The sequence below is a fragment of the Struthio camelus genome, chromosome 3 (assembly GCF_040807025.1).
Source record: "Struthio camelus isolate bStrCam1 chromosome 3, bStrCam1.hap1, whole genome shotgun sequence".
Classification (NCBI taxonomy): Eukaryota; Metazoa; Chordata; class Aves; order Struthioniformes; family Struthionidae; genus Struthio; species Struthio camelus.
The window spans coordinates 24022389-24046674 of NC_090944.1; the positions used below are offsets into that span (position 1 = coordinate 24022389).

The window sequence follows — 24286 nt, forward strand, 5'->3', positions numbered from 1 at the left end:
GCCAATGGGCAGCGGCCACGGCGGGGAACGCGGCGGCGCGTGGGAGCGGAGGGGGAGGGGCGGGGAAGGCTCTAGTAGCGGCGGCGGCGGCGGCGGCGGCGTGTTGCGGCGGCCATGGAGGCGCGGGGCGCGAGACGCCTCTGGTGGGGTAGGAGCCGCGCGCGCGCGGGTGGGCTCGTGCCCCGGGAGGGGGGGGGCGTCGCGCGGTGGGACGGCCGTTGGGGGCGGCGGCTGTTAGCGGGAGTGGGAGGGGGCTGGGGCTGCCCCGCCGGGAGCGCGGTGCGCGGCGTGCCCCCCTTGGGGGGGGGGGGCCGCGGCTTCCCGTCAGGGGCGTTTCTGGCCCTGCCGGGGTGGGGGGAGGTCTCCCCGCCGTGGTGGCGGAGGGGGGGACGGTGGGGTCCTGGGGCCAAGCAGGTGGCTGGGTCCGGGGTGGGCCCTGAGGCGTGCCTGCCCCTCCCCGCGGGGAGAAGCGCCACCTGTGCGGCGTGCGGGGAGAACCGGGCCGCCCGCGCTGACTTCCTGAGGTAAAAGGTAGGAAGGGGGTAAGTTAAACGGGAGGAAGTGTCTGAAGTCATAGAGGTGATTTGAGTTTATTTCTGAAGAGGAAGTAAGTGCCAAGATTGCTGCTTTTTCATATGTTACCAGCACCAGCCGATGTGTTGCCTTAACATGCCCCAGTTGATGGGTTACCATCCTACAAAAAGGAAGGTAGAAGGTTTAAAGATCCCAGCGATCAAACAAAGAAAACACCTCAAAAATCAGTATTTATTTTTCATTCTAATAAAAAAACACTTTCAGTTCCTGTAAGTGGTGACACTGTATTTACTTGACTGCTGTGAACTGGGATCTAGTGCTATACAAGATAGTAGGAGATTTCTTATGGGAAAACAAAGGGAGGTGTTCGTGGAGAACTGTATTTCCTTCTTCTGCCCCCTGTTGCCCGGTCTTCTGTGATGAATAAACCAGTAAGCGATCTATTAAGTGTTCCTAGTTAGTCCCCTTTATAAAACTACTGAAGATGCAGATAACACCGTACAGAACCAAAGAGATCTTGCTCACTGAGCACCCACCAGCAGTGCTATGTGAACTTCACCACACCAAAATGTTCTGCAGAAGATGCAGGGTGTTGCTTTTCTCTTTTTTCTTCTTTTCTTTTTTTTTTTTAAAGAAGCTTATAGAATCATCATCTCGTAGGGAAGGCTTTTCTTCCCAGCTCTAAGTTCCATTTTGGGTTTTCGATGCGAAGTAGGAATGCCAACATGAAGCCTCCTTATTTAGTTTAACCGCACTGCTATGCAAGTGGTTCATTTACACTGGAAAACAACAAACTTTGAAACTATGTTACTTTTTTTTTTTCCTTTTTTTTGGCCTTCGTATCAAGGAAAGACTTGTGTTCTCCTGACTTAAGTTCTTGCAGGAAAGTGATCTGTTCCTTACTTTGCTAAAGAGGAATTTAACCTTGGATATTTAACTACAGAAATGAAAATTACGCTAGTATGAGAGCCATACTAAAAAAAATGCAGGGCCATATGATCAGGTGAATTTCTCGATATACTTTTTTCTGTGAACTCTCTTTGGCAAATGTTCTTCTACAAATTAGATGTTCTTGTGTTGAAATATCTGGGAAGTGACAGAAATGGTTGAGTGAGTTCTGTTCAGTTTCTGAATATATTCTTAGGTGAAGGTGAAACGTGCTGGATTCAGCTTAATGGCCCCCTTTCATCTAAGGAGGAGTTTTTGTCTCTCTTGAGCGACTATAGCATTCACGTAGCTTTTTGCATCCTTATTTTCTTGCTCTAGCCTGGTGGCAGCTGTTACTGTAGGTCACTGTGACATGCTGTGACAGCCGCGTATCACCCTGAAAGTCCATTGGTCTGTGCTGATGAAGTGCTGCTTGTGTGTGGATATGCTGAAGGGAGAAATGCAAATCTAGTGGAAACCAAGTAGGACCCCTGCGAAAGAAAGGGTTTGAGTTCTATGGCTAGAATAAGCTATTAGGAGGGAGTATGGTGCAATGGATGGAGCACTGGGTTGCAGTGGGCTATTCAGTCTTGATCTCTGGCACAGCCTCTAAGCAATGTGAAGGATGTCATTTCTTTCAGCTTCCCTCAGGTGCAGAGCAGGTATAATGAAACTGACCTTATTTCAGCTGAACTGATAAAAGGCCGGTGATGCTGTGCAGTCTGTGTGTGTGCTACAGACTGTAGAGTTTCTGCATCACTGAACTGTATCTTTCTCTCATATCCGGTCTTGAATAAGGGGTGGCAGATTCTCACTCTTCGCTTCAAGTTGTTAACCACTTGGAACAAAGCTAACCATTCTAATCTAGTTTTATCTTCCCTATCTGAGCTTTTATTGCTTTTCTCTGGTGAATTAAGAGTCTGCTGCTGTATAGGTTTGTTACAAAGATGCTTATCCTCTTTCATGAGGTCATCTCTTAATCTCTTTGACAAGGTAGAAGGAGGGGTTGCGAGGTCTTGTCCTGAATAGCTGAAGCAATAACAAGGTCTAGAAATGACCAAAACAATTAACTTTCTGTTAAGAAACACTTCATATCCTTGTATGCATGTGGTGGTGTGGTGGTGGTGGTTTTTTTTTTTGTGTGTGTGTTCAACAGGTGCTTGGCTCATTAGCCAGGGAGTTCTAGCTATTAGGCTGAAGAACAGCAGATCACTGGAGGGACGAACCAATGCTAGGTTCGGATCCCCATGAACAAGAATGAAGAAGCTACTTACGCTGTCAGTGCATCGAATGCTGGTCCTAAATCAGTCCAACTGACTATACTAAGACAAGCTGGGAAGGTCCTGCATAATATGAGCCTATGGAGGATGTGTTTGACAACACAGTTCTGAAAATGCCTTATTGCGTAGGAGAAATAGGCAGTTGGTTTAGGAGTTTCTGTAAGAAAACTGAGAAAAAATTTAGCTGATCTTGGGGGAGATCCATGTGGAAGCTCTGTCTTGTAGCAGTAGTTAGGGCTGCACCTTGGACAAAGCGAAGTTCTGTGGAAAGCCTTAACAGGGGTGGCACAATTTCAGCTATTTTTAGCTACAGAGAATCTGTTATGTGATTCTGTGGAGCCATGACTAAGTCAGGAGGAAAGACATGTTACATTAATTTCCTTTTCTCTGGTGAATTTGGAATCCCCTTTCTGTTTTCCTTCTAATTTATAGGATAGCAGGGGGGAGGGGAGATGATTTGATGGTGGAAGCAGGAGAGCCATAAATGGTCTTGCAGGAGCCCTGACTGCTTTGCTTTTGTTCTAGGCACGGTGAGCTGCACGTTGTTCCTGGCTGTTAATGGTTTATATTCGGCCAGTGATGATGTGATAGAGCTAACACCAACAAACTTCAACAAGGAGGTTCTTCAGAGTGAGAGCTTATGGCTGGTTGAGTTCTATGCCCCGTGGTAAGTATTGCAGCTGCGCATTTGCTTACTCTTACCTTGCAGAAGCATCACAGGAAGTTGCTGTTGACCAGTCAAGGGTTTTGTTCTGTTGTTGGCAACACGGTTTCATGGCCATGTGACTAGCAAAATTAGCGGTGGTTGGGGTTCCTATATTCGACATTCTCACCTGGGAAAAAGGGAGCAATTAGTTTTGAGTTGGCAGAGAGGATGTAACAACAAATTCTTATATGCCATTTTACTACTTCAGTTTTTCTGTGGAGATTAGTATTAAAAATGACTGATTGAAATGCAATAGATGAGAGAGGAAGTCCCTCACTTTTCTTTCCTGAACGGACGATGAAATGAAAGCACATACCTGAATTTACACTTAGAATTTCCATTCAGAGTTACTGTTTCCAATGCAATCTTAATTTACCACCTCCTTCTCCCATCCTGCTTGTCTCCAGAGTCTCTGACAACCTGCTTCATCCTCTGTTTAAAATCTGGTGGTGCGCACTGCACCTTCATAGGCATCCCCTGCACTGCTGCTATCCAAACCTCCGCGTTTGGAAGAAAGGGCCTCTCACTGCCGCAGCCTGACTGCACCTGCACTGAGAGGTTTAAGAAAAGCTAGCTGCCTCTTGTTTTAGTGTTGCTACAGCTTTTACAGGTTGGATAGTGGGAATGAGGTATAGAATAGGTGTCACTAAATGGCCAGCTCACTTTTCCCACAGACCTGTGATGCGATGATAGCACACTGGTTGCTAGTCAGCTCTTGGTCTCCTGCCATGGAGACCTGCAGCAGATGAGCAAGAGTTTGTGGCGTGTCTCATTAAGGAGTTATTTCTAGAAATAATTTTTCTGTCATCATCTCAGGTCTGTTTTAGCTTGCAGCAAACACAGCGTGCAAACCTGGATTTTGGTGCCCACATTTGCCTGTGTATTAGAAAAGTTGGGTAACTTATACTTCTTTATTCACATCCATCTCAAAACGTTTTATAACTGGCTTGTGATTTTAACAAGGGGTTGGATTTTTCTCCTGTGAAGTGTTAGATGACTCCCCACCATTCTATATAATTACTTGAAATAAAGCAATGTCTTGTGATATCCCTTGTGAAATGTTACCCAGCAGTGTACAGATAAGATCACTTCCAGGCTGAGCCCATCCAGCTTAACTTATATCTAGGATTAATAGGATTTGCTTTTTAATTGGGTGTGTTGGGTTACATGTTTTCTCTGGTCAGTGTTTAAAGGAAACTCGGGTGGAAGTGTAGTGTGTGTGCATATGTATGAGTCTTCTGTTACTGCTGAAGGTGTCTGAAGTCACTTTAACATCACCACTGATCCAGTTTGAACTGTTCTGTTCTGTAGGAATTCTCTTCACAGCGGAAAGACTGATGGAATTCCATCTTCCACTTTTCCTTTTTCCATGGTTTAACAGTGTTAGGTGATCCAGGTTCTTTCAGTCAATTCTGCCTTTACAGCTGCTGAGCTAGAAATTACCCTGTTGCTTATTTTTAGATGCTGCTTGCAGGGTATGTTTGCAAAACATGCCTCTTGAGGTTTTTCCTCAAATGTCTGAGTGATGCTGTGATGTGATGTGGTAGCACAGCCTCTTCCCCTCGCTGTGAATAGAACTAAAGTCTCCTGCAGGTTGCAGATTGTGTGACCCTTTTGTAATTCCAAACCCAACAAGGCTACTCTCATACTTGGACATAATCATGCAGACTTGAATGAAAACTTCTGTTTTTTTTTCCTAAAAGGTGTGGTCATTGTCAAAGACTAACCCCTGAGTGGAAGAAAGCAGCAACAGCATTAAAAGTAAGTTTAACCTTTTCCAAATGTGCTTGTGGTTGTTGATTGAGGACAATTTGACCCTTTGTCACCTGGCTTAGAAAGATGAATGGGGAGGGGAAATCCCCTAAAGCGTACCACTTTGTCGTGCTTGCAAAAATCGTACTTCTCCAGCCTGAGGATTGGCCTCTCACAAGCAATTAAAATATATGAGAATTTCGTTTGCTTTATAAAAGGAAGCCATTGTAGAGGTAGCAAGACAATTCTGTGCTAGTGAATTTCTATTACTGTTTTCCAAGGCTGCTTTTAACACCATCAAGATACTAGAATCCTGCCATCCTCTGAAATACTATGTTTTTCTTCTTTCCTTCCTTGGTGTTCTGTCAGCTGCCTTTGAGGTTCAGAAGCAGCATGACAAACACTTGGTTGATGATGATGTTGGTTATGAACGTTTGTTTCGTTGCAAAAGACTTGGTCATGCAGTGACTTGCTGAACTTTTCCTGCATAAATTAAATTCCCTTAGGAAAAGTCAACTATTTAAAACTTGGAACTTCTTCAGGGTGAGGAAAGAATTAGGCACATATAGTTTTGCATGATGTAATGCTTTCTGGGGGAACAGACTTTCTTGTGGTGACTGTTCTCTTACCTTTCTAATAACTATCTGTTCAGCATGCGCAGAGTATAAAATGCATTGAATCATAGTAGAAGATTAGTCTTACTCGGTTTCTTTTCTTATTTCAATAGGGTGTAGTGAAAGTAGGTGCAGTAGATGCTGATAAGCATCAGTCCTTGGGTGGGCAGTATGGTGTCAGAGGATTTCCAACTATCAAGATTTTTGGAGCCAACAAAAACAAAGCAGAAGATTATCAGGGTAAATGTCACTCTCTTTTGTGTGTTGCATGCCTGAAAACATCCTTGAAGACAGTAAATGTGTTAGCTGTTAATGCTGCCTTATGTGGTGTTTTCTTCCTGTTTAATGCTTGTAATAGCTATTTGAGAGACAGACAAGTGGGATTTGTTTGACCAGATTGTGCCTGTCTCCGTCTGAGCTAGTCTAGTCTAATCCCAAGTTTGTAGTTGGTGGAGGTAAATAAGCAGTTCCAGGGAATTGTTTCTTCCTGTTTGTTAGGAGCTTGCCACCCTAGTCATCAGCCTTTCAGATAAGGTGGGTGTTTGGAAGTGTTTGGAAGTTAAGTGAGTCCTGCTGTATGTTTTCATCAGTCATGTCCCACCACTAGTGTCGCATCACTCACAGCACAGTCCTACCCTGCCTGAATCCAGCAGAAGATGATTTGGTCCTTGAATTTAGAATTCAGCCAGTAATCTGCCTTAAACTTGCTTTTTGGTGTTAAATTTTTCATTTTGCTGCATTGCAGGTGGCAGGACAAGTGAAGCCATTGTCGATGCCGCTCTAAGTGCGCTTCGGTCCCTGGTAAAAGACCGTCTTAGTGGCAGAAGTGGAGGATATAGTTCTGGGAAACAGGTATTTATCAAGAAATATGCAATTTTATTTGTAACTGGAGGCTCTCCTGTGCAGGAGATCAGGGGCTTGTGCTCTCAGCTCTGTCTATTAGCAGTGTCGCAGAGCAGTAGAGGTTGGAAGAGACCTCTGCTGTCTCTCCACTGCAGAAACTATCTAGTCCAACACCGTTGCTCAAAGCAGGGTCAGGTAGAGAAGGTTGGTCAGGTAGAGAAGGTTGCTCAGGACCACGTCCAGTCAGATTTTGAGCATCTCCAGGGATGGACACCCCACTACTTTTCTGGGAGCCCGTTCCAGTGTTCAACTGCCTTCGAGTAAAAAAATGTTTGTGTGTTTTTATGTATTAAGAAGCAATGTTATTGCTTCCTGTCTTGTCACTGGGCACCAGAGAAGAGTCTGGCTTTGTCTCTATTCCCTCCCATCAGGTAATTATACACATTGATAAGATCTGCATGGAGCCCTCTCTTCTTGAGGTTAAACCCAGCGCCCTCAGCCTCTCCTCATATGGTAGATGCTCCAAGCCTTAATCATAAAAATCATGGCCCTTGATGTGGAAGTATTAGAGCAAATCTAGCCTTTTTTGTGCTGGGGAACCCAGCACTCCAGGTATGACCTCACTAGTGCTGAGTAGAGGGGAAGGATCACCCCACCTTGACCTGCTGGTGACGTTCTTCCTAATGCAGCCAAGGAGGCTGTCGGCCTTTGCTGCAAGGGCACGTTGCTAGCTTGTGATCAACTTGGTGTCCACCAGGGCCCCAGGTCATTTTCTGCCAAGCTGTTTGCCAGTTTGTTGGCCCCCAGCATGGGGTTATTCTTCCCGAAGTGCAGGACTTTGCATTTCCCTTTGAATGTCATGAGTTAACCCGTTGGCCCGTCTCTCCAGTGTGTTGAGATGCCTCTGAATGGCAGCACGCCCACCTGATTTGTCAATCACTCCTCCCAGTTTTGTATCATCTGGAAACTTGCTGAAGGTGTGCACGCTGCCCCGTCTTCCAGATCATTGATGAAGGTGCTAACATTTTTGGCCCTGGTAACAACCCCTGGGGTGTTACTATTGATTGGCCTACAGCTGGACGTTGTGTCACTGATCACAACCCTTTGAGCAGTTCAGCCAGTTCTCAGTCCACCTCACTGTCCGTTTATCTAGCCTGTAGTTTATCAGTTGGTCTGTGAGGTTGTCCTAGGAGACAGTGTCAAAAGGCTTACTAAAGTCAAGGTAAATAGCATCCACTGCTCTCCCCTCATCCACCAAGCCAGTCTTCAGGCCTGAGTTCCTCTCTGTAAATCTGTGCTGACTGCTCCCTTTGTGTCTTAAATATGCTTGGAGATGGCTTCTAGGAGAACTTGGTCTGTCACCTTCCCAAGGATCGTGGTGGTGTTTCTGCTTGGTATTAGGGTCACCATTTCCACAGTCCTAGTCTAACCTGGGTGGATGCGGTTTTTTAATATGGTAATGTTCTTCCTGCAGTTTTCCATGCCAGATTTCTCCCTAAAGGTGAGTTGTAAAGCTTCTGACTCATAGTGCTGCTTCTAGCTCATGCAGCAAGTACACTCTGACCTCTAGGTTGACCCAGCAGAAGACCTGGGTGGTGGACTGTACCTGGTAGAGTGTACCCCATTAACCCATGTTTTCTTTAGCCTGGAAGCCAGGGCACTGTGGGGCGAGGATGGTGAGCGCTTTGTTCTCTCACTGGCCTGAGGAAGAATAGCTGAGATAATGTGGGAATGTTTCCAGTGAGGTACAGTTTGACCTGAATTCGGTTTTTTAGGGTGAAGATTCAATTGCTTTTTCTTGGAAGTGCTATGGGAATAGGCTGTGGATGTTGTTGCCTCCAGCTCTACAATGAGAAAATTGCCTGATACAATGCTGCCTGTCTTGTGTCTACCTCAAATACAGACCATTTGGTACAACCTAACACAGGAGATGGCTTGTGTGGGAGACCAGGTTTGGTTATTTCTTATTTGAGGGTCTGTGTTTGTCTCTTACAGAGCCGAGAGAGCGGAGGTGGAGATAAGAAGGATGTGATTGAGCTGACTGATGACAGCTTTGATAAGAACGTCATGAATAGTGATGATGTGTGGATGGTGGAGTTCTACGCCCCGTGGTGTGGGCACTGCAAAAAGTAACTGAGCTTTTTGACAACTCGGTTCCAGTTAGTGGTTGTTTGTGTGGAATAGCCATGATCCCTTGGGATCTTGCACCTCTTGCCACATCAGAAGTGGGTTTATCACACGGTGTTTCACTGAATATATGTGGGCTTCTCCTGCTGAGAAGACCTACTTGCTGCTCAGTGTGTAAGAGTATTTTCTCGTTGCGCTCCTGCTCAGTAGTAAAACTCCCACCCACCACTGGAAATAAGATCAAGAAGTTGTATTATTGTTTCATTCTTTCTGATGCAGGACTTAGGACTGTTTGGAGTAGTCAGGCTAGCTGTCATTCATTGCAAAGACTTAGTTGCAAAGACTGTATTTCCCCTCCAAGTGGAGCACGTTGCTTAGTATTGGCATGCTGTGCTCTTTTGCTAGCTTTGGGAATGCTTAGAGCACTGATGATCTCTGTTTTTCAGTTTGGAGCCAGAATGGGCGGCTGCTGCCACTGAAGTGAAGGAGCAAACCAAGGGAAAAGTAAAGCTGGCCGCAGTAGATGCAACAGTCAATCAGATGCTGGCAGGCCGGTATGGGGTGAGTGTGCTCTGCAGTGGTTACAATTCCTTTTCCATCTCTAGTAAGTCAAATTTCCCTTTAATGCTTAAAGAACTATTTCTTAACCTGGTGCTTCTTAGTGTTGTATACTAAAAATATTGTTAAGAGTGGCATATACCATTTTTCCACAAAATTCTTTCCTGAATGTGGGGTAACAATATGAAAAAATGGAATGAGAGGAAAGTAGAGCAGATATGGATGTTGCTAATGAAGAAGACTGCTTGTTTCCATGAGATCTTGCACAGCTTACAAGAAGGCTTAAGTAAGAAGCCTCTCCTTTCAGACTGTGGTGTATGCTGGCCAGATTGTCTCCAGAACACAGATGTGTTCCTGTACAGGAACTGTACTGGTTCCTTGGAGACAGTTACCAGGAATCACTCCAGAAACGTTAGCTGCTTGGATCAGTTAGTGGTAGTCTTTAATTTTCAGTGATACACTACAGGGAAGCTTAATAGTGTGCTACTTAAAGTATCCCTCTAAGTGCATGTGGCTGGCAGTCACAAGGACACTGGCCAAATTTTATTGGAAGTGTAGCAGAGGGACCTGAGGATCCATTTGTTGCCATGAAGGCGCATTGCTGTCTTCCCAGGGCCAAAGTGAGATTAAGATCTTAAGACCTGAATATCTTAAAAATGTGAAGGGTTAGGATGGTCCCGCCGATGTTGAAACATGTAGTGCTTACTGCCTCTAAACTGATGAGACCATTGCTGCTTCATCAGTCATAAAACTTGAAATGGTGTTTCAGTTGTGTTGACGCTATTTTAAATTATTGACAGAGAGCTACAAAACTGTTAAAACGTTTAGTCATAACGTGTTGAGACTTGTTTCATTTAAATGATAAATCTCTATTCCCCTCATCTTAATCTAGAGCACATTAGAGTAGCAGGTAGCTTCCACCGTAAATGTTCAGTTTTGTTTGAGATGATGACTTTTAACTTCCCTTGCAGATTCGTGGATTTCCCACAATCAAAATCTTCCAAAAAGGAGAAGACCCTGTTGATTATGATGGTGGAAGAACTAGGTCCGATATCATTGCTCGTGCTCTGGATCTGTTTTCTGATAACGCACCACCACCTGAGCTCCTGGAGGTATATTGACTGTAAATAAAACAGCGAAAATGTTCTGCTTGTGCCCAATTTTGGGGCAGAAATATCCAAAGATCACAAGCCTGATTACATAGTTTTCCTTTTTTTTTTTTTTTTTTACTGTGAATATATCTTTCACTGATAGGCTGTCAGAACTGATACAGTGACGGCACTGACGGTGCTGGTACCAGGGTGGATTACCACTGTGTCCAAATCCTCTCCCAGAGGGAACGGGTGAAAAGGTTGCGTTACTCCACGGTTACTCTTAAGCGCCCATGGTCCCTCTTAAGAACTGAGGGCAGGGTTTTGTCATCTACAGTGCCATCTATTAGGAGTTGGACAAAGCCTGTGATCTTGCTTGTTATCTAAAAGGCCCCACTGTCATGTGGTGGTTCTCAGTTCCAGCTTGATGGAGGTAGATGTGAAACGGTAATCTAGATAAAAGGATTGATTCCTTTTTAAGATAGTAGAACAAGCACATAACGCTGGTGTTGCTCTGTCAGTGACAATTAAGTCTGCCTGCCTTCAGTACTGCACCCTGCTGACTCTCCTTATGCCAACAACAGCATGAATGATAGTGACAAGGCACATGCATAGGTTTGGGTGTGCTATTTGCAGAGTAATTTGCAATTTATTAGAGCAGTAGTTTGTTTTATACCGTCACTGTCCCAGGGACAGTGATTCTGAGCAAGAAGTGACATTTTACTGGGTTCCTTATAAGCAACGTTCAGTACTGTGTACTGCTACTGCTTTCCTGTTGCTACAAGTTTTAACAGAAGGCTTTGTGAACGTTTGAGTCTGCTTTGGGGAACCGGTGATGTAGGAGAGGCTTATAAGCTGTTATGTCAAGTTATTCCAGAAGCTTTTTATCAAGTAGGGTGGAGTTTGTGGGCTGGTGGAAGGGAAGTGCAGTTACAGCTGGGTACTCCAAAGTCTTACTGTCACTGACTTTCTGCTTTGTTCTAGATCATTAGTGAAGATGTACTGAAGAGTACCTGTGATGCTCATCAGCTCTGCATCATTTCTGTCCTGCCTCACATTCTTGACACAGGTAGAATTCAAGGAAGCAGTCTTCTATATGAACTTGTCACCTAAGGCATGTGGTTTTGTATTTTAATTTGTGCAATTCTGTCTGGCAAACAGGAGCCTCAGGGAGGAATTCTTACTTGGATGTCATGTTAAAAATGGCTGAAAAATACAAAAAGAAAATGTGGGGGTAAGTGTCGTCGTAGGTTGGGCTGGTCCTCTTGGTAGAGATGGGAGATTTTGAAAGAGGCAATGGAAGAGAACATTGCGTGATAGGGATTCATCTGCAAATAGTTGTTCCTTTTTCAGGTTCTCACACAGTGATATTTTTCCAACTGTACCTAGTGTTGTTGTAGGGATGAACACATCTTGTTCTGTGAAGTCATGGCAGAATGAAACCTAGTCTGCTTAGTGAGTCCCTGGATAACTCTCAAGACTGTCAGGGCAGGGGGCATTAATGGCTCTAAAATGGCTAGGTTTTTTTTTTCTTGCTTCTTTGCCTTCCTTTTCACATCATTTATAAGTAGAAGGTGATATCTAAACATTAATGAGATCAGATGAAGCATATTTTATTGTTGTCCCGAACACTAAAATATTTCAGTGAATATTTAATTTCTTTGGCACCTTTTGCTGGCAAGTGTCCCTCTGTTACTGTTGGTTTATGAAGTACAAATGTAAATGGCGGTCTGTTAACAACATATTTCACATTCCTAAAGGAGCAGGCCATAAGACTTTGCCTCTTCTTTCAGAGTGCAGGTTAGGATCTGTGAGACTCTTCTCTTTTCCAGAAGTCAACAGTTTTGCTGAAGAGGGAATGTTAGATAGGGTTCTTTAGAAAGTAAGAGCTGTTCTGACACAATGACTGCTCTGAAAATGGGACAAAATGGCATTCATGCTTTGGAGAGAAGTGCTGAGATTCGAGGAACTGAGGCTTCACCAATGAGGAAGTGACACTGGGTGAAAATGTTGGTTTTCCGGTCTTTGGCCGAAAATCCTCTGCAGTGGGAATTGGGCAGTGCTTAGTCAGGTTTAGATCTGTTCTTTGGGCCCTAGCCTTACTTAGTGTAGGTTGGAGTATGGCAATTTGTGAAGTTGGTAATACGGTTCTTGACTTGGAATGTCTTTCATACTTGTTCTTCTGATCTGGCTTTCAGTAGTCATGAGCATGGAGCTGGCCTCTACAGGTGCTGTTCATGAAGGGCTTTCTTCTGCATGGGTCAAAATCAGGACCCTGCTATCCCCTGTTGACTTGAATAACAAGAAAGTGAGAGGGGGGGTAATGCTGTGAGGCAGTTCATACACCAGCACAAACTCTGCAGGGCTTCAGGATATATGTGATTCTGGAACAGCTGTACTGACTTTGCTAACTAACTTCTGTTTCGTTTTTTTCCCCGAGATGGTTGTGGACAGAAGCCGGTGCTCAGTCGGATCTGGAGAGCTCTTTGGGGATTGGAGGCTTTGGGTATCCGGCAATGGCAGCTGTTAATGCACGGAAGATGAAATTTGCCCTTCTGAAAGGATCTTTCAGTGAGCAGGGGATTAATGAGTTTCTCAGGTATTAAATGTTTCTTTAAATCTTTCAGTAACTGGGGCTGTGGCTTTAGCGCAAGAACAGGCTGTCCTGGATGAGATAAGGCTTGCATATTTAAAAGTATTCAGATGATAGGTATCCATTGGATTAAGGGACTGACTTAAGTGGGATTGGACCTAGTAAAGCAGTCTTCCATTTTTTTTATGGTGGACAGGAGTAGTCAAGAAGCTGGCCATTTGCAGTCTAACCCCGAAGGGGTTTTAATGACCATTCAAAAATAGAAAAGTTTTCTTTGGTCTTGAGGAATTCTGCTTCTCTGGTAACAAAGGAATCCATAGCATTTGGTAATAATAGTATTTCATTCAAATGGTGCATTCTGGTTAATATTAGTAAATGGGTAGATCCTGAATTGAGAATTGTAAACCATGTCACTTCGCAATGATATAAGTGAGCCTGAATCAGTGTTGTTTAGGTTTTGTTTGTTGCTAGCCATCTTTCTGCAGCCTTCCCTCTCCCCCCTGTCCTTCTGACGTTAGACTTCTGGTGAACTGCTCTGGAGAGCTGAACCAATCCAGCCAAAGTTTGAATGGTTTTCTCCTCAGTGAGTTCCCTGAACCAGCCTCTTGCATAATCAGGGGAGAGCCAGTGTTGAGCAGAATTGAATGGGAAAGAAAATGGGAGGGCAAGGCAGCAGCATTGCTGAATCAGAGCAGTTAATGTTACTGGAACACAAAGTGAGGCGTTTGGTTACTGCAGCTCCCTGCTTCTGGATAAAACCCCAGCTGCCAAAAGGTTTGTTAAAGGCTTTGAGAATCCATGTTAGCAGTGATAAGCTCCAAGTTCCTGCTTGGAGAACGGCAGAAGACAGTCATAATTGCAAAAGCAAATGTAACTGAATGTATCGCCTTAGCATAGGAAGCACATTAATTGATCCCTGTTCCTGCTGGATTCATGCAAAGGGTGTTATATTGTTTTATTTATTTTATACATACATAAATATATGTGCAAGACATCAGGTTTTTCTTAAGACAATGCCAAAAAGGAAAGATTGAGAGGGTTAAGTGAAACTTAGGATTCAGAGGCAAGAAGAGCATACCAGACAGTCTGTACTAATGCATGTCAGAGAAATGTCTGTTTTCAGACATAGCAAATTCTCTTCGGTTGTAAAATCTGTCTTAGTGAAACTTCTCCTGGCCAGCATGGTTAGTGCTTCCAGGGCAGAGCAACCAATTTAACAGTTTATTAAATTAGACGATTGCATTGACATTCTCTTACTACAGAGCAATACTTTGTGGAATAATTTCTTCTTTTACACTTGAGCTCAGCAGTACTGCCTTATAGGAAAAGCAGTGCAGTCACAGTTAGTATAGGTGGCACTTAACTCTGTAAACTGAATGCAGTTAGGATTTATAATCTAATAGGTGGTATCCAGTGTTGACCGAAATCAAGAACATCAGCACTGAGAAAAGCACAAAAAAATGATAGACTCCATCTAGACAGGAATACTTATTCAGTTCGATTTGCCACTGAAAGAATACAAAGGGAATAGCTCTTCAGTGTGTTAAAATGTTGGGTTGCTTAAGCCTAAGTAGCAAGTGCAAGTGGGATGCCTGAAAGGAGAAGCTGGTTACTTTGAGTTCCTTTGTAACCAGCATATGTTTAGAGTCAGACCAAAAAGAGAAACTTAGTGACTGGGTATTTTTCAGTAACAGCTGTATAAAACCAGTAACTCCCAAAACTAAGCCAGCTCCAAGAACAGTCTATAATTTAACCATATGGTGTATATCACATAAAGAGGCTGCATTTTTCCATGAGTATTACTAGGGAAGCTGCTGAAATACAAAACCATTTAGCTCACAAATAAAGTTGTCTTTTTAAATCTTTAGATCTAATTGAAAGCTATCAATACTGCTTTCAGGATTCTTTTTTTAATCATTCTCTGCTTCTCAATTTGAAAAGCTACTGCTTTTAGACAGTTTAGATTGAAGATCTGCAAGCTAATCAATTGACTTCCTTTTATCCAAAGCAGGCCCTGTTCTAGGTGGTTGGTGATCAAAGGAATTCTTTAAACCTAATTTTTACTTATTTCTTTTTAGGGAACTCTCTGTTGGCCGTGGCTCTACCGCACCAGTGGGTGGTGGAGCTTTCCCTAAAATTAATGCAGTTGAACCCTGGGATGGCAAAGATGGTGAGGTAAGAGATTCTCCATCTTCAGAAGTACTGTTGCTTTGCTAGGTTGGGAGGTAACTGGACAGAGTGTTATTAAGAACAGGTACTACCAAAAAAATCTTTTTTTTCTTCAGGGTAAGATTGTAGCAAATCTCACTACCTAAGTCTTACCAGAACACCAAGAAGAAACAGAACACCACTTTGGTTGTCTGACACTATGATAGACAGTTACTCCTATCTAGCACTTAAGATATGATCTGAAAATTGAAACCCTTGAGGGAAACTTGAGTTATTAGCCTGTGCTGGGTAATGGGGAGGCTGCAGTGTATGCATGCAAGACCTGAAGCCTGCAGAAACTGATTCTGCAGTACCAAACCACTGACCTTGCCACCAAAGTTTTGCTGTTGGAAAGTGCATAGGTAAAGCCTGCATAATAACACAATGCTTGAGTAAGTTCTTGTTTAAGGCTTGACGCCAGCATGAAAAAAGTCACTACAATCTCTTGATCTCCTTTGATGGAATTAAAATACAGAAGATGGTGATAATGCTGTTACGTATTCTATTTGTAATTGCTTTTTTATATCTGGAATACTTGTATTAGTAGAAAATACCCTTTTTCCAGTCTTAACTCTGAGAACTTGGCCTGTATTTAGTACCCTTTGAGCTTTTATGAATGGAAGATAGGACAGGAGTGATTAAGCCCATGGAGGGAGCTTTGCCTCTAAAATGAGAGGTATCCTTCAAAGTCAGTGGTGTCGCAGTGTTACTAGGTGCTTCTGAGACGCTTACTCAAAACCCTCACCTTTTTCACAGCTTCCCGTGGAAGATGATATTGATCTCAGTGATGTGGATCTTGATGACTGGGATAAAGATGAGCTGTGAGATCTTCAGGAAACTTCTTTTCTTGGGAGAGTTTGTGCAGTGGTTTGCAACCTGGTTCACAATCAGATGGATTTTCCAGTGGCCTTTCTATGGAGAAGTAGCACATGACACTGTGCTATTTGATCCACTGCAGCAGTGAACTGTACGCATCTCAAGAAAACATTGCAAAAATTCTATGAATTGTTGTAACCAGTAAACTTGATTGTATTCTGTGTAACAAATATTTTGAGGACAACATGGATCTTTGAAACATCTTGGGTGTTTTTTTTTTTTGAGACAGTATGTGCTATTTGAATGTTATTGAAGGTTAATGTAGCTGATTTTAAATGTGATTTTTTTTTTCATTGAGGTGGAACCTGGTCAGCTTCTGTTTCAATTAAAGAATAAAACAAAATATTTTTGACACAGTGTTAGTCTTGTACAGAGTAACAAGGGTGCACATGATAAAAACTATCCAGGTTTGGGTGACTCTTGAAAAATGAATTGTAGTACAGAGAGGCTGGTGGAGAGTGGAGTCCTAAACCACCCCCCTGCTGTGAAAGATCTTCAGTGGTTTGGCCTAAAGCCTGATTAGACAATCTTAGTTTAAATGCTCTTTAGTCTTCCTTTACCTCCTCCTTCTCAGGGGCTTTCTCTTTCTTTGTGTCAGAATTGATATGATCGTTAATACAACAAAAGTTGGGTTGCTGCTCAAATGGGAGATGCATCTAGTAGAAACTGGTGCTGAACTGGGTGCTGTCGGTCTTTCCCGAGGGTTAGCAGTGAAGCTAATCCCATTTTATGAAATGGCTAGAGAAGTTGCTGTCAGAAAAGAGTTGAATTGCTGTCTCCTGTAAATTTGATATTTCTTCACTTCCCATCAGTATTTAATAAAAAAATACTGTGGTATTACTGCTGCTTTGCGTATCACTGTCTAGTGAAGTGACCCTTGTATGATCAGCCTAATTTATAAGAAGAATGAAAAAACTGGATGTTCACATGCTTTCATGGAAATAATTTCATATGGATATTTGTAACCCAGTGTTCTCTGTAAGAGAGTGCCTTTTATAGGGATGAGCTAAGGGCAACGTATGTAATGGCTGCTGGTAGCAAATGAAAATTTGACCACTGATTTGGGACAGGAAATACATGCTCTGCCTCTAAGCTCTCCCAGCAGACAAGCTCTAATGAACATGTTTTTGCCAAGACACTTCAGTTGAAACTAAACTTGCGAGTACTGGGGACTGTAAGTAACGTTACAATAAGTTATACAGCAGTCTTTGAAGATCTGACTTCTTAACCTTTTTAAGATTAAAGCTTGGGGTTTTGCTCTGATGCTCTCTACTTCTGTTTTTAAGTCTGCTTTGTTTATAAAACCATGACTGTACACACCTAGTAAATCCATTAGCCACCATGCTCTTTTTTAAAATTCATTTTATTTCAAGTCCACTAAAGATTCCATCTTTGTAACTTACCAAAAAACAATAAATGCTACCATAGTACCTTTTGCCTCTGAAATGTTTTCTGAAAACCGTGAACCAGAGCCACTTATACTGAAGTCATTTTAAATTATTGGAATTGTTAGGAAAGTCTTTACACCGTTATCCTGCTACTGAGATACCTGCATTCTAATTTCATTTTTTTTTTCAGCAGCAGAAGCTTCATTTTACTGTAACATTAGAAGCTTGGAAATGAATAGATTTATGTTTGAGCAAATTTTTTTTTCTTTCTTAGCTGCAATCAAGAAGACTGAGGTCAATCTTGAAATAGACATATGGATAGTATTCTTGGTTATTCAGTTGTAAACCAGGGATGTCCACGCCAGGCTGTAAAAGGAGACAATATTACTTTAGTACCAGAAAGTAAACTTCCAGGGCAGTCAGTTGCTTTTGCACACCCCTGTTGGTAGGTGGAATGGATTCTTGTATTTGCTTAGCACCTGGCGTTCACCATGTGAATCTAGTGCGTGCTTGGTGTTTTTAGGCTGCCTAACACTTTCTTCTAATGCGGTCAGCATTGAGAGTTCACCTTTGGTTGCGTTGTCCTCCCTTCATGCATTGTCAGTCTTAACGCTTGCCTGTTCTTAAGCTGTTTTAACTGTGGTGGTTTATCCTTACGAGGATAATCTTTTGTGCACTTGAGAGATGGGGAGGGAGAAAGCAAGTATCCCTGCTGAAGTCCTAGTTGAGAAGTCTGTCTGGTCAGTGACAGCCCTCTACAGAAGAGGGAGCTCTCATAGTCTCAGCATTTGGTCTGGATTCATTTGTGTTGCTTGCATTTGTCTGAAAGTTTATAGATAATATTTCTACCTAGACAAGCTGCCATAATGGAACAGACCCAGATGTAAACATCAGATACTTCAAAAGAAAGTGTAAATAATCTGTGTGATCATCTGCCTCTACCTGTCATCCTAATAAATCTATAACCACCAGTGGTTGTTGCAGCTGCATCCAGGGATGCTAGCACTGCAAGGTGTGAGGGGTTGCTTGCTCTAACCCCTGAGTTATGAAGTGTTCTTTTGGCTAAACTGTGACAATCTATAACAAATGCAGTTGTAGTCCAAATACATACATCCATGATACTTGCTGCTGCGACTTCATCCAGGTGTTTGAAGACCACATTTAGGACATCTCTCAGGCGTTTTATGGACTTCCTGTTTGGCTGCAGCAACATTGCCTGGAAATTTACTGGGAGGCCATACCTTAAAACACATCGATGTGCACAATCATTTCCTGGGAGGAGGCACACCTTTCCACTCCTGCCATTCTCCCTCCTCAGTCTCCTGGCATTCTAGCTGATTGTTTCTGCATCACCATGACAGAATCTCAGTTGTGTTGTGATGCCTCCTTTCCTAAACACGTTTTCTTTCTGAAGCCATAAGGGAACTAAACGGTATCTTTGAGTTTCCCCCTTCACTGGAAGCACTCCTAAAGAACTCTATTTGTTGTCAACTTCATACGTCACCTTCTTTCTTGATGGCCACCTGTATTGTCTCCTCTCGGCTCCTGGTACCGTGTGTGTAAAAGGGATGTCCTCAACCCATGGATGAACAGCCCCAGGAAGTGAGCTGTGCATTTTGACTTCTATAGGAATCTCTCTCTGCCAGCCTTGCATGTTTACCCACTTACCTCAGGACAGATTCAACAAAAACTCTCAAGGCTTTCACATGAATCCAAGCCACGAATGCTTCACTGAAGTTCACTTTCAGCCAGCGCAGCAGTGGACCCTATGAAAGCAGACATAACAATGCTGTGATCCCTTTGCTGTGTGAAGTGGCTCCACAGCTCACACCATTAAAACTATGATGGGCTGCTGAAGTTACTTCTGAGGCAGCCTGGCATTGGTTCTCAGCTTATCAGAAACTTGAGTGACCTTGGGAGGGTTGTGTTATCTACCCTGTGCCTCAGCTTTCTGTGCGAAATGGAGTTCACAGGAATCTGTGGGGAGTGAGGGCTGCTTAGGTGCACTGGTAACAAAGGCTGTTAATAGACAGGCTATCAACTGCATGCACTACTTACATACTGTTGCTTCTTATCGGAAGCTAATTTCATCAGCTCTTCTTTTTCACATTTCAGTTCTTTCTCATCAAAATAAAATTCTCGAACCATGAACCTATAATTGAAGGACATTTGTTCTCACAATCTATATTCTATGTGATATGCACACCCATTTCTTTTGCCTCTGGAGAAGCATGCATGGGATGTTTTGAAGTTGCTAGTCATTTAACCACATTAAAGTATGTGGAAGATGGGAGCTAAAGTTACCCCTAGAAAGCAAGAATGAATCTTCCAGCTGCTGTGTAGCAGGAGAGAAAGAAGACCAATTCCAGGATCTGTAGTTTGGGACTTGAAGAATGAATTTACTGTATCCACTGTCACAGTGCTTTCCCACCCTATTTTCTCAGTGGCTTTAGGGTCAGCAGCAGCCCCAACAGCAAAGCAACTTTAAAAGCAGTGATGCATTTGACTGTTCTGCACAAAGACCAGGCCTCAGCTTATCCTCATCATCTGCTAGCCTGGCCTGCTAAGCAATCAGTGATTGTTACCTGTTCTCTCTGGCTTTAGCCTTGAAGTCATCCATCACTTTTCTAAATAGGGTTACTGTGAAGAGTCCTCCCTCTGCATCTTCAGCAATCATTCTGCAGGAGGGAAATTCACTGCTGTGATGTGGCATGACAAATCCCTCACGTCTTGTTCATGTTCCCCTTTTGCAGTTCTTTTTTTCATTCATGATACTGAATGATACCCTGCTTTTCAAGATCTGCTGTGACTGAAATAGGGAACAAAGACTTTAGTAGCATCAGCTACGGTATTTCAAATCTAGATGTCGATGTACCCATCGTAGTGTACACACATGCTCTGCTTGTCTGCTTTTTCTGTGTCTCCTGATAATCTTCCTGCACTTTCTGTGTACTTGCGTCTTTGAGACAGTGGCACACAGCTGTCTTCTTCCCATTCTCCCTCCATGTTTTCTTCTTCCTCCATTTCAGATGATATCGCTGACAACTCTTGTGCCCTGGATTTGATCTCATTATATACTTTGATCTGAGCAGTGGAATATCTAATTTCTAGTAAGGAGGTTTTAGTCCAGGTGAAAGGATAAGTGTTAATGGAGCATTTGCCGATATAAATAACAGTTTGGAAATTAAATTAAGCTTTCTACAGCAGGAAGCAATTAAAGATGCAAGAATAGTGTTTGGTCTCTGTCAAAGTGGTTTCTGTCAAGTTACATGTGTTTACGTAAGTCTGAATTTGGCCTGGATTACTGTAACGTTGTTTGTCTGCTTTTCACAGAAGGCAAATGGTTCACCCTGTTTTTTTGGTGAATATTGAAAGCAGACAGAACTAGATTACTGGAAAAAGGAACAACAAGCTAATTGGAAAAAAAAAAAAACAATCTTTTTTTTTTCCATTCATCTATACTTTCCTTCAACTGAGCAATTTCCAATTTCAGTCAAGGTTGCAGCAGAAATGAGATTAGGCAAATCTGTATGTTAACATGGAACCCAGGTGTTAGACAAATATTCCCTCCAGGATCCCGTAATTTGAAGGACTGAAATATGGCAGGGATCTCTGGAGCAATCTGGGAGCTTAATTTGGAATTTAACTTACTTTGTGGAGCGAGGCACTACCATATCGGAGAGGGACTCGTAGGTCTTCTGCCACTGCACATAGCTTGACCTTTGGGCAACACAGAAAAAAGCACAGTCGATAAATACAGTATACTAGGAAGCAAACGTGTCGATAGATGTAGTTAATTAAGCTAATGGCTTGGGGTAGGAGCTTGGAGCTTTTCAGGTTGGGTTATGTGATAAAGGTACTGCCTCTCCTGTCCTCTCCTGTTCTAGACACCAGCTGCTCTGAAGACAGAAAAGTTTCCCTCAGTGTCACACCCTTACCCACCTCAGCTTCAGTCTTGGCACAAGAAAGAGTCTAAAGCAGGAATCTGAAGATGGGAAGTGGCTGGCTTCTGCACACATGTCCAGGCTGCTACACAGTGTCCCATGCTCCAGGACCCCTGCATAAGATGCAGCTAGTCTGCAGGTTGGCTGTGCTACCTCGGTATGCACAGTCCCAGGGCTGATCTCAGGCTATACTGAAAACATAGGAAGTGCTGGCAATGGGAGAAAGGGGGTCGAGGGAAAGGTAAGGGTTTGCAAAGTGAGGAGTCTGTTTATGGGAAAATAAATCTGAGGTGACATTTATAGATAATAAACTCAAAAACTTACCTCAGCTTTTTGAAAATATTTTTCACAAACAGAAGAGTGATGTTATTGTATGTATGTATCTGTGCTGAGAAAGCGCTCTACTGAGAGGACAAAGCTTTGTGGAGGCTTCTAAAAAAGGACACCTTGTAACTTTGCCACTGACAGTGAAGGCAGTCATCCCACATGCAGGCATTTAGGAATACAAGACTGGCAGAGGCTCTGTGAGCATGGCAGGTCTAATCCTTTTTATGCACTGGCTAAGTTCCAGTAAAGAACTGCTTTTTTAATTTTTTCTTTTAACCCCTACTATTCCTACCAGGAGGCTGTTTGAGAACCCACTCTATAACAGTTAGAAACCTACTTCCCATTTCTGGTCTACTCTCAGTTTAAAGCAGTCTTTGTCTCTTTCTTTTGTGCCAGCACCATTGTTGGCAAAAAAGGTTCTTTTTTGTCTGCTAACAGATCCATTCATTCCCCAGACACATTGCAGATCAGCTGCTCCAACCTGATCCAATATTGCTTGGCCTGAAGTGTTAAGGCCTGAAACTGAATACCACACTTGAGCACATGTGCACACACTATAGCCTTACTTTGGCACTACGACTAGGAGTGTGATAAGATACTCAGAATTCAGAACAAAGTCTTCTTTATGCACAATGTCTGCTAGGGTCCGGGTCAGCAAATTTCCCCTACAGTGAACAAGACAAAGAAAAAATAACAATTAGCAGGAACCCAAACAGCAGCACACTGGAGGCACTGCACTGTAGGTACTGTTGCTAGGTATGTAGCAGTATATACTGGGGAAGGAGAACATGAGGAAGGAGGTAGCTAAAGGACGTGTCTACACATCTAGAGTGGCCATTGATTTATTTTTACTGTGATTAAAAAGAAAAAAAAAAGCAACTAACCCTAATGCAAGAATATTGGCAACTTGCACTAGGCTAGTTTATGCCCTTCCTCTATGTGAAATTGTACTATTCTGCTGCTATTGCTTTTACAATAAGGGTATAGATGCTGGAAAAGTGCATGTCTGAAGCTGCTAATGTAACCACACTTCAGTCACAGTAACCAATGCTAGTAAAGACCTAAGCCACCATAGCAAAGCTGGCATATCTTGACTGCAGTAGATGAGCTGTCACTCATATCAGCATGCAGAGACGACTTCCATCCAGCTCAGGACAGGGGGAGCAGCAGCCTCACATATGGGAACTGTGTGATCTGGGGAGGATGTCTGTTTGCAGCCTAAGCCCATTTAATCATATTAAGTCCCACTAGAGCTGCACACCTGGTAAGCACAGATGAGTGGGGCTAGTTGGGCATACCTAGCAAGGACTGGGGGTATATGGGAAGAGAGCAGCTGCCCTCCCTGTCATTGCCCAGTGGGGCAGGAGTGAGGAAGGACCAGCTTTTGGTTAGCTGTGCCAGTCTGAACAATAATTAACTGGCCAGTAACATCTCATTAGCTGTTTGTTAAATCTAAGCCAGCTGGCACAAGTTCACACCAGAGATGCCAGCATTTAAAGGCAGATGGCATTGTGAGAGGGAAATAAGGATTGTCAGAGGGATATAGCCCTGGACTACAGGGTCTTTGCTCTTTTCCCTTGCTACCCTCCCAGAGCCCTGGTGCTGGTCACATTCCTACACAGACCTCTCTCCAGGTGCCTAAAGCTGACATGGGAGTTGTGGAGCTGGGGAGAAGCTGCAGGAGTGGGCCAGGAACATAAGGGCTGGTTTCTAGGCAGGCCGCCAGCCAGGCTGCCTGCAGGGCGAGGGAGGCAGGAACCAACACACTGCCTAGAGCACAGGCCAGCGTAGGAAAGAATGACATACACGAGCATGCATTGGATGAGGGCTTGCACAGCATCTTTTAAGTTGCTCTGCATGAACTACTTACAGGAACAGTACAGGAACTTACTATTCCCCTCAGTGATACCCTGGAGAAAATCCAGATAACAGCATAGACATAGGTAAAGAGCACCAGCAGTTGAGAGAGGAGGGAAAACCTTTGGGAAGGCCTGAGTGAGCATTGCTCCCACTAACAGAATGAAATAAAGAAAAGAAAAACTAAGCGGGATGCTGCTGAAGTAGCCACAGCAAGGACAGAGAATAAATGCCTTTTCCTGGAATATTGTAAAGCTAACCTATCTGAACAGCATTTGCAGACTCCTGTAGGGAACAGCTCTGAGTTGCAAAGGAATTCACCAGTTGACTCAGTTGATCTAATTGCTGACCCCCTGAAACCTTACCAGAGCAATGCAGGGGCATTTGGTTATGACTCATTCCCAAGACTGTCTGCTCACACTGCCACTAATATCATATTAGGAACTGCAGTCTCCCTCGAGCTGATTTTACAACATGCTGATCACACCAGCTTCCACCAATTTCACCAGCTTCCACCAATTTCCACAGGGTCTGGGAAGGCTTAGCATGCCCCAAAGCCAGACACTAAATTTGTTCCCATCGGAATACATGTGGTCCACCTCAAACAAATGAATGTGGGCATGCATTGTACTCAGTTCAGCCAGCAGAGATGGAGACAGTC

The 24286-nt window shown here is 43.4% G+C and overlaps 2 protein-coding genes across 5 annotated transcripts in view; one reads left to right on the forward strand and one right to left on the reverse strand.

Annotated features, from left to right (window-relative positions):
* Nucleotides 1–17539, forward strand: PDIA6 (protein disulfide isomerase family A member 6). The gene is made up of 13 exons (XM_068937178.1): nucleotides 1–148; nucleotides 3267–3408; nucleotides 5151–5208; nucleotides 5927–6053; nucleotides 6559–6665; nucleotides 8652–8785; nucleotides 9230–9344; nucleotides 10313–10453; nucleotides 11417–11501; nucleotides 11594–11666; nucleotides 12873–13031; nucleotides 15104–15200; nucleotides 15990–17539. Exons 1-13 carry the CDS (start codon nucleotides 115–117, stop codon nucleotides 16056–16058), a joined length of 1341 nt encoding a protein of 446 aa, XP_068793279.1. The 5' UTR covers nucleotides 1–114; the 3' UTR covers nucleotides 16059–17539.
* ATP6V1C2 (ATPase H+ transporting V1 subunit C2) overlaps nucleotides 17455–24286 on the reverse strand; it is a 21083-nt gene continuing 14251 nt past the window's right edge. For 3 of the 4 annotated variants that reach the window (XM_068937179.1, XM_068937180.1, XM_068937182.1), the window contains 7 exons: nucleotides 22335–22433; nucleotides 21149–21217; nucleotides 20083–20175; nucleotides 19556–19649; nucleotides 19166–19263; nucleotides 18609–18738; nucleotides 17455–17863 (listed from right to left, as the gene is read on the reverse strand). In XM_068937179.1, the coding sequence (XP_068793280.1) occupies nucleotides 17768–17863; nucleotides 18609–18738; nucleotides 19166–19263; nucleotides 19556–19649; nucleotides 20083–20175; nucleotides 21149–21217; nucleotides 22335–22433 (679 nt within the window). In that variant the 3' untranslated portion in view covers nucleotides 17455–17767. The remainder of the gene's footprint in view (nucleotides 17864–18608; nucleotides 18739–19165; nucleotides 19264–19555; nucleotides 19650–20082; nucleotides 20176–21148; nucleotides 21218–22334; nucleotides 22434–24286) is intronic. The other variant, XM_068937181.1, reaches the window with a different exon arrangement.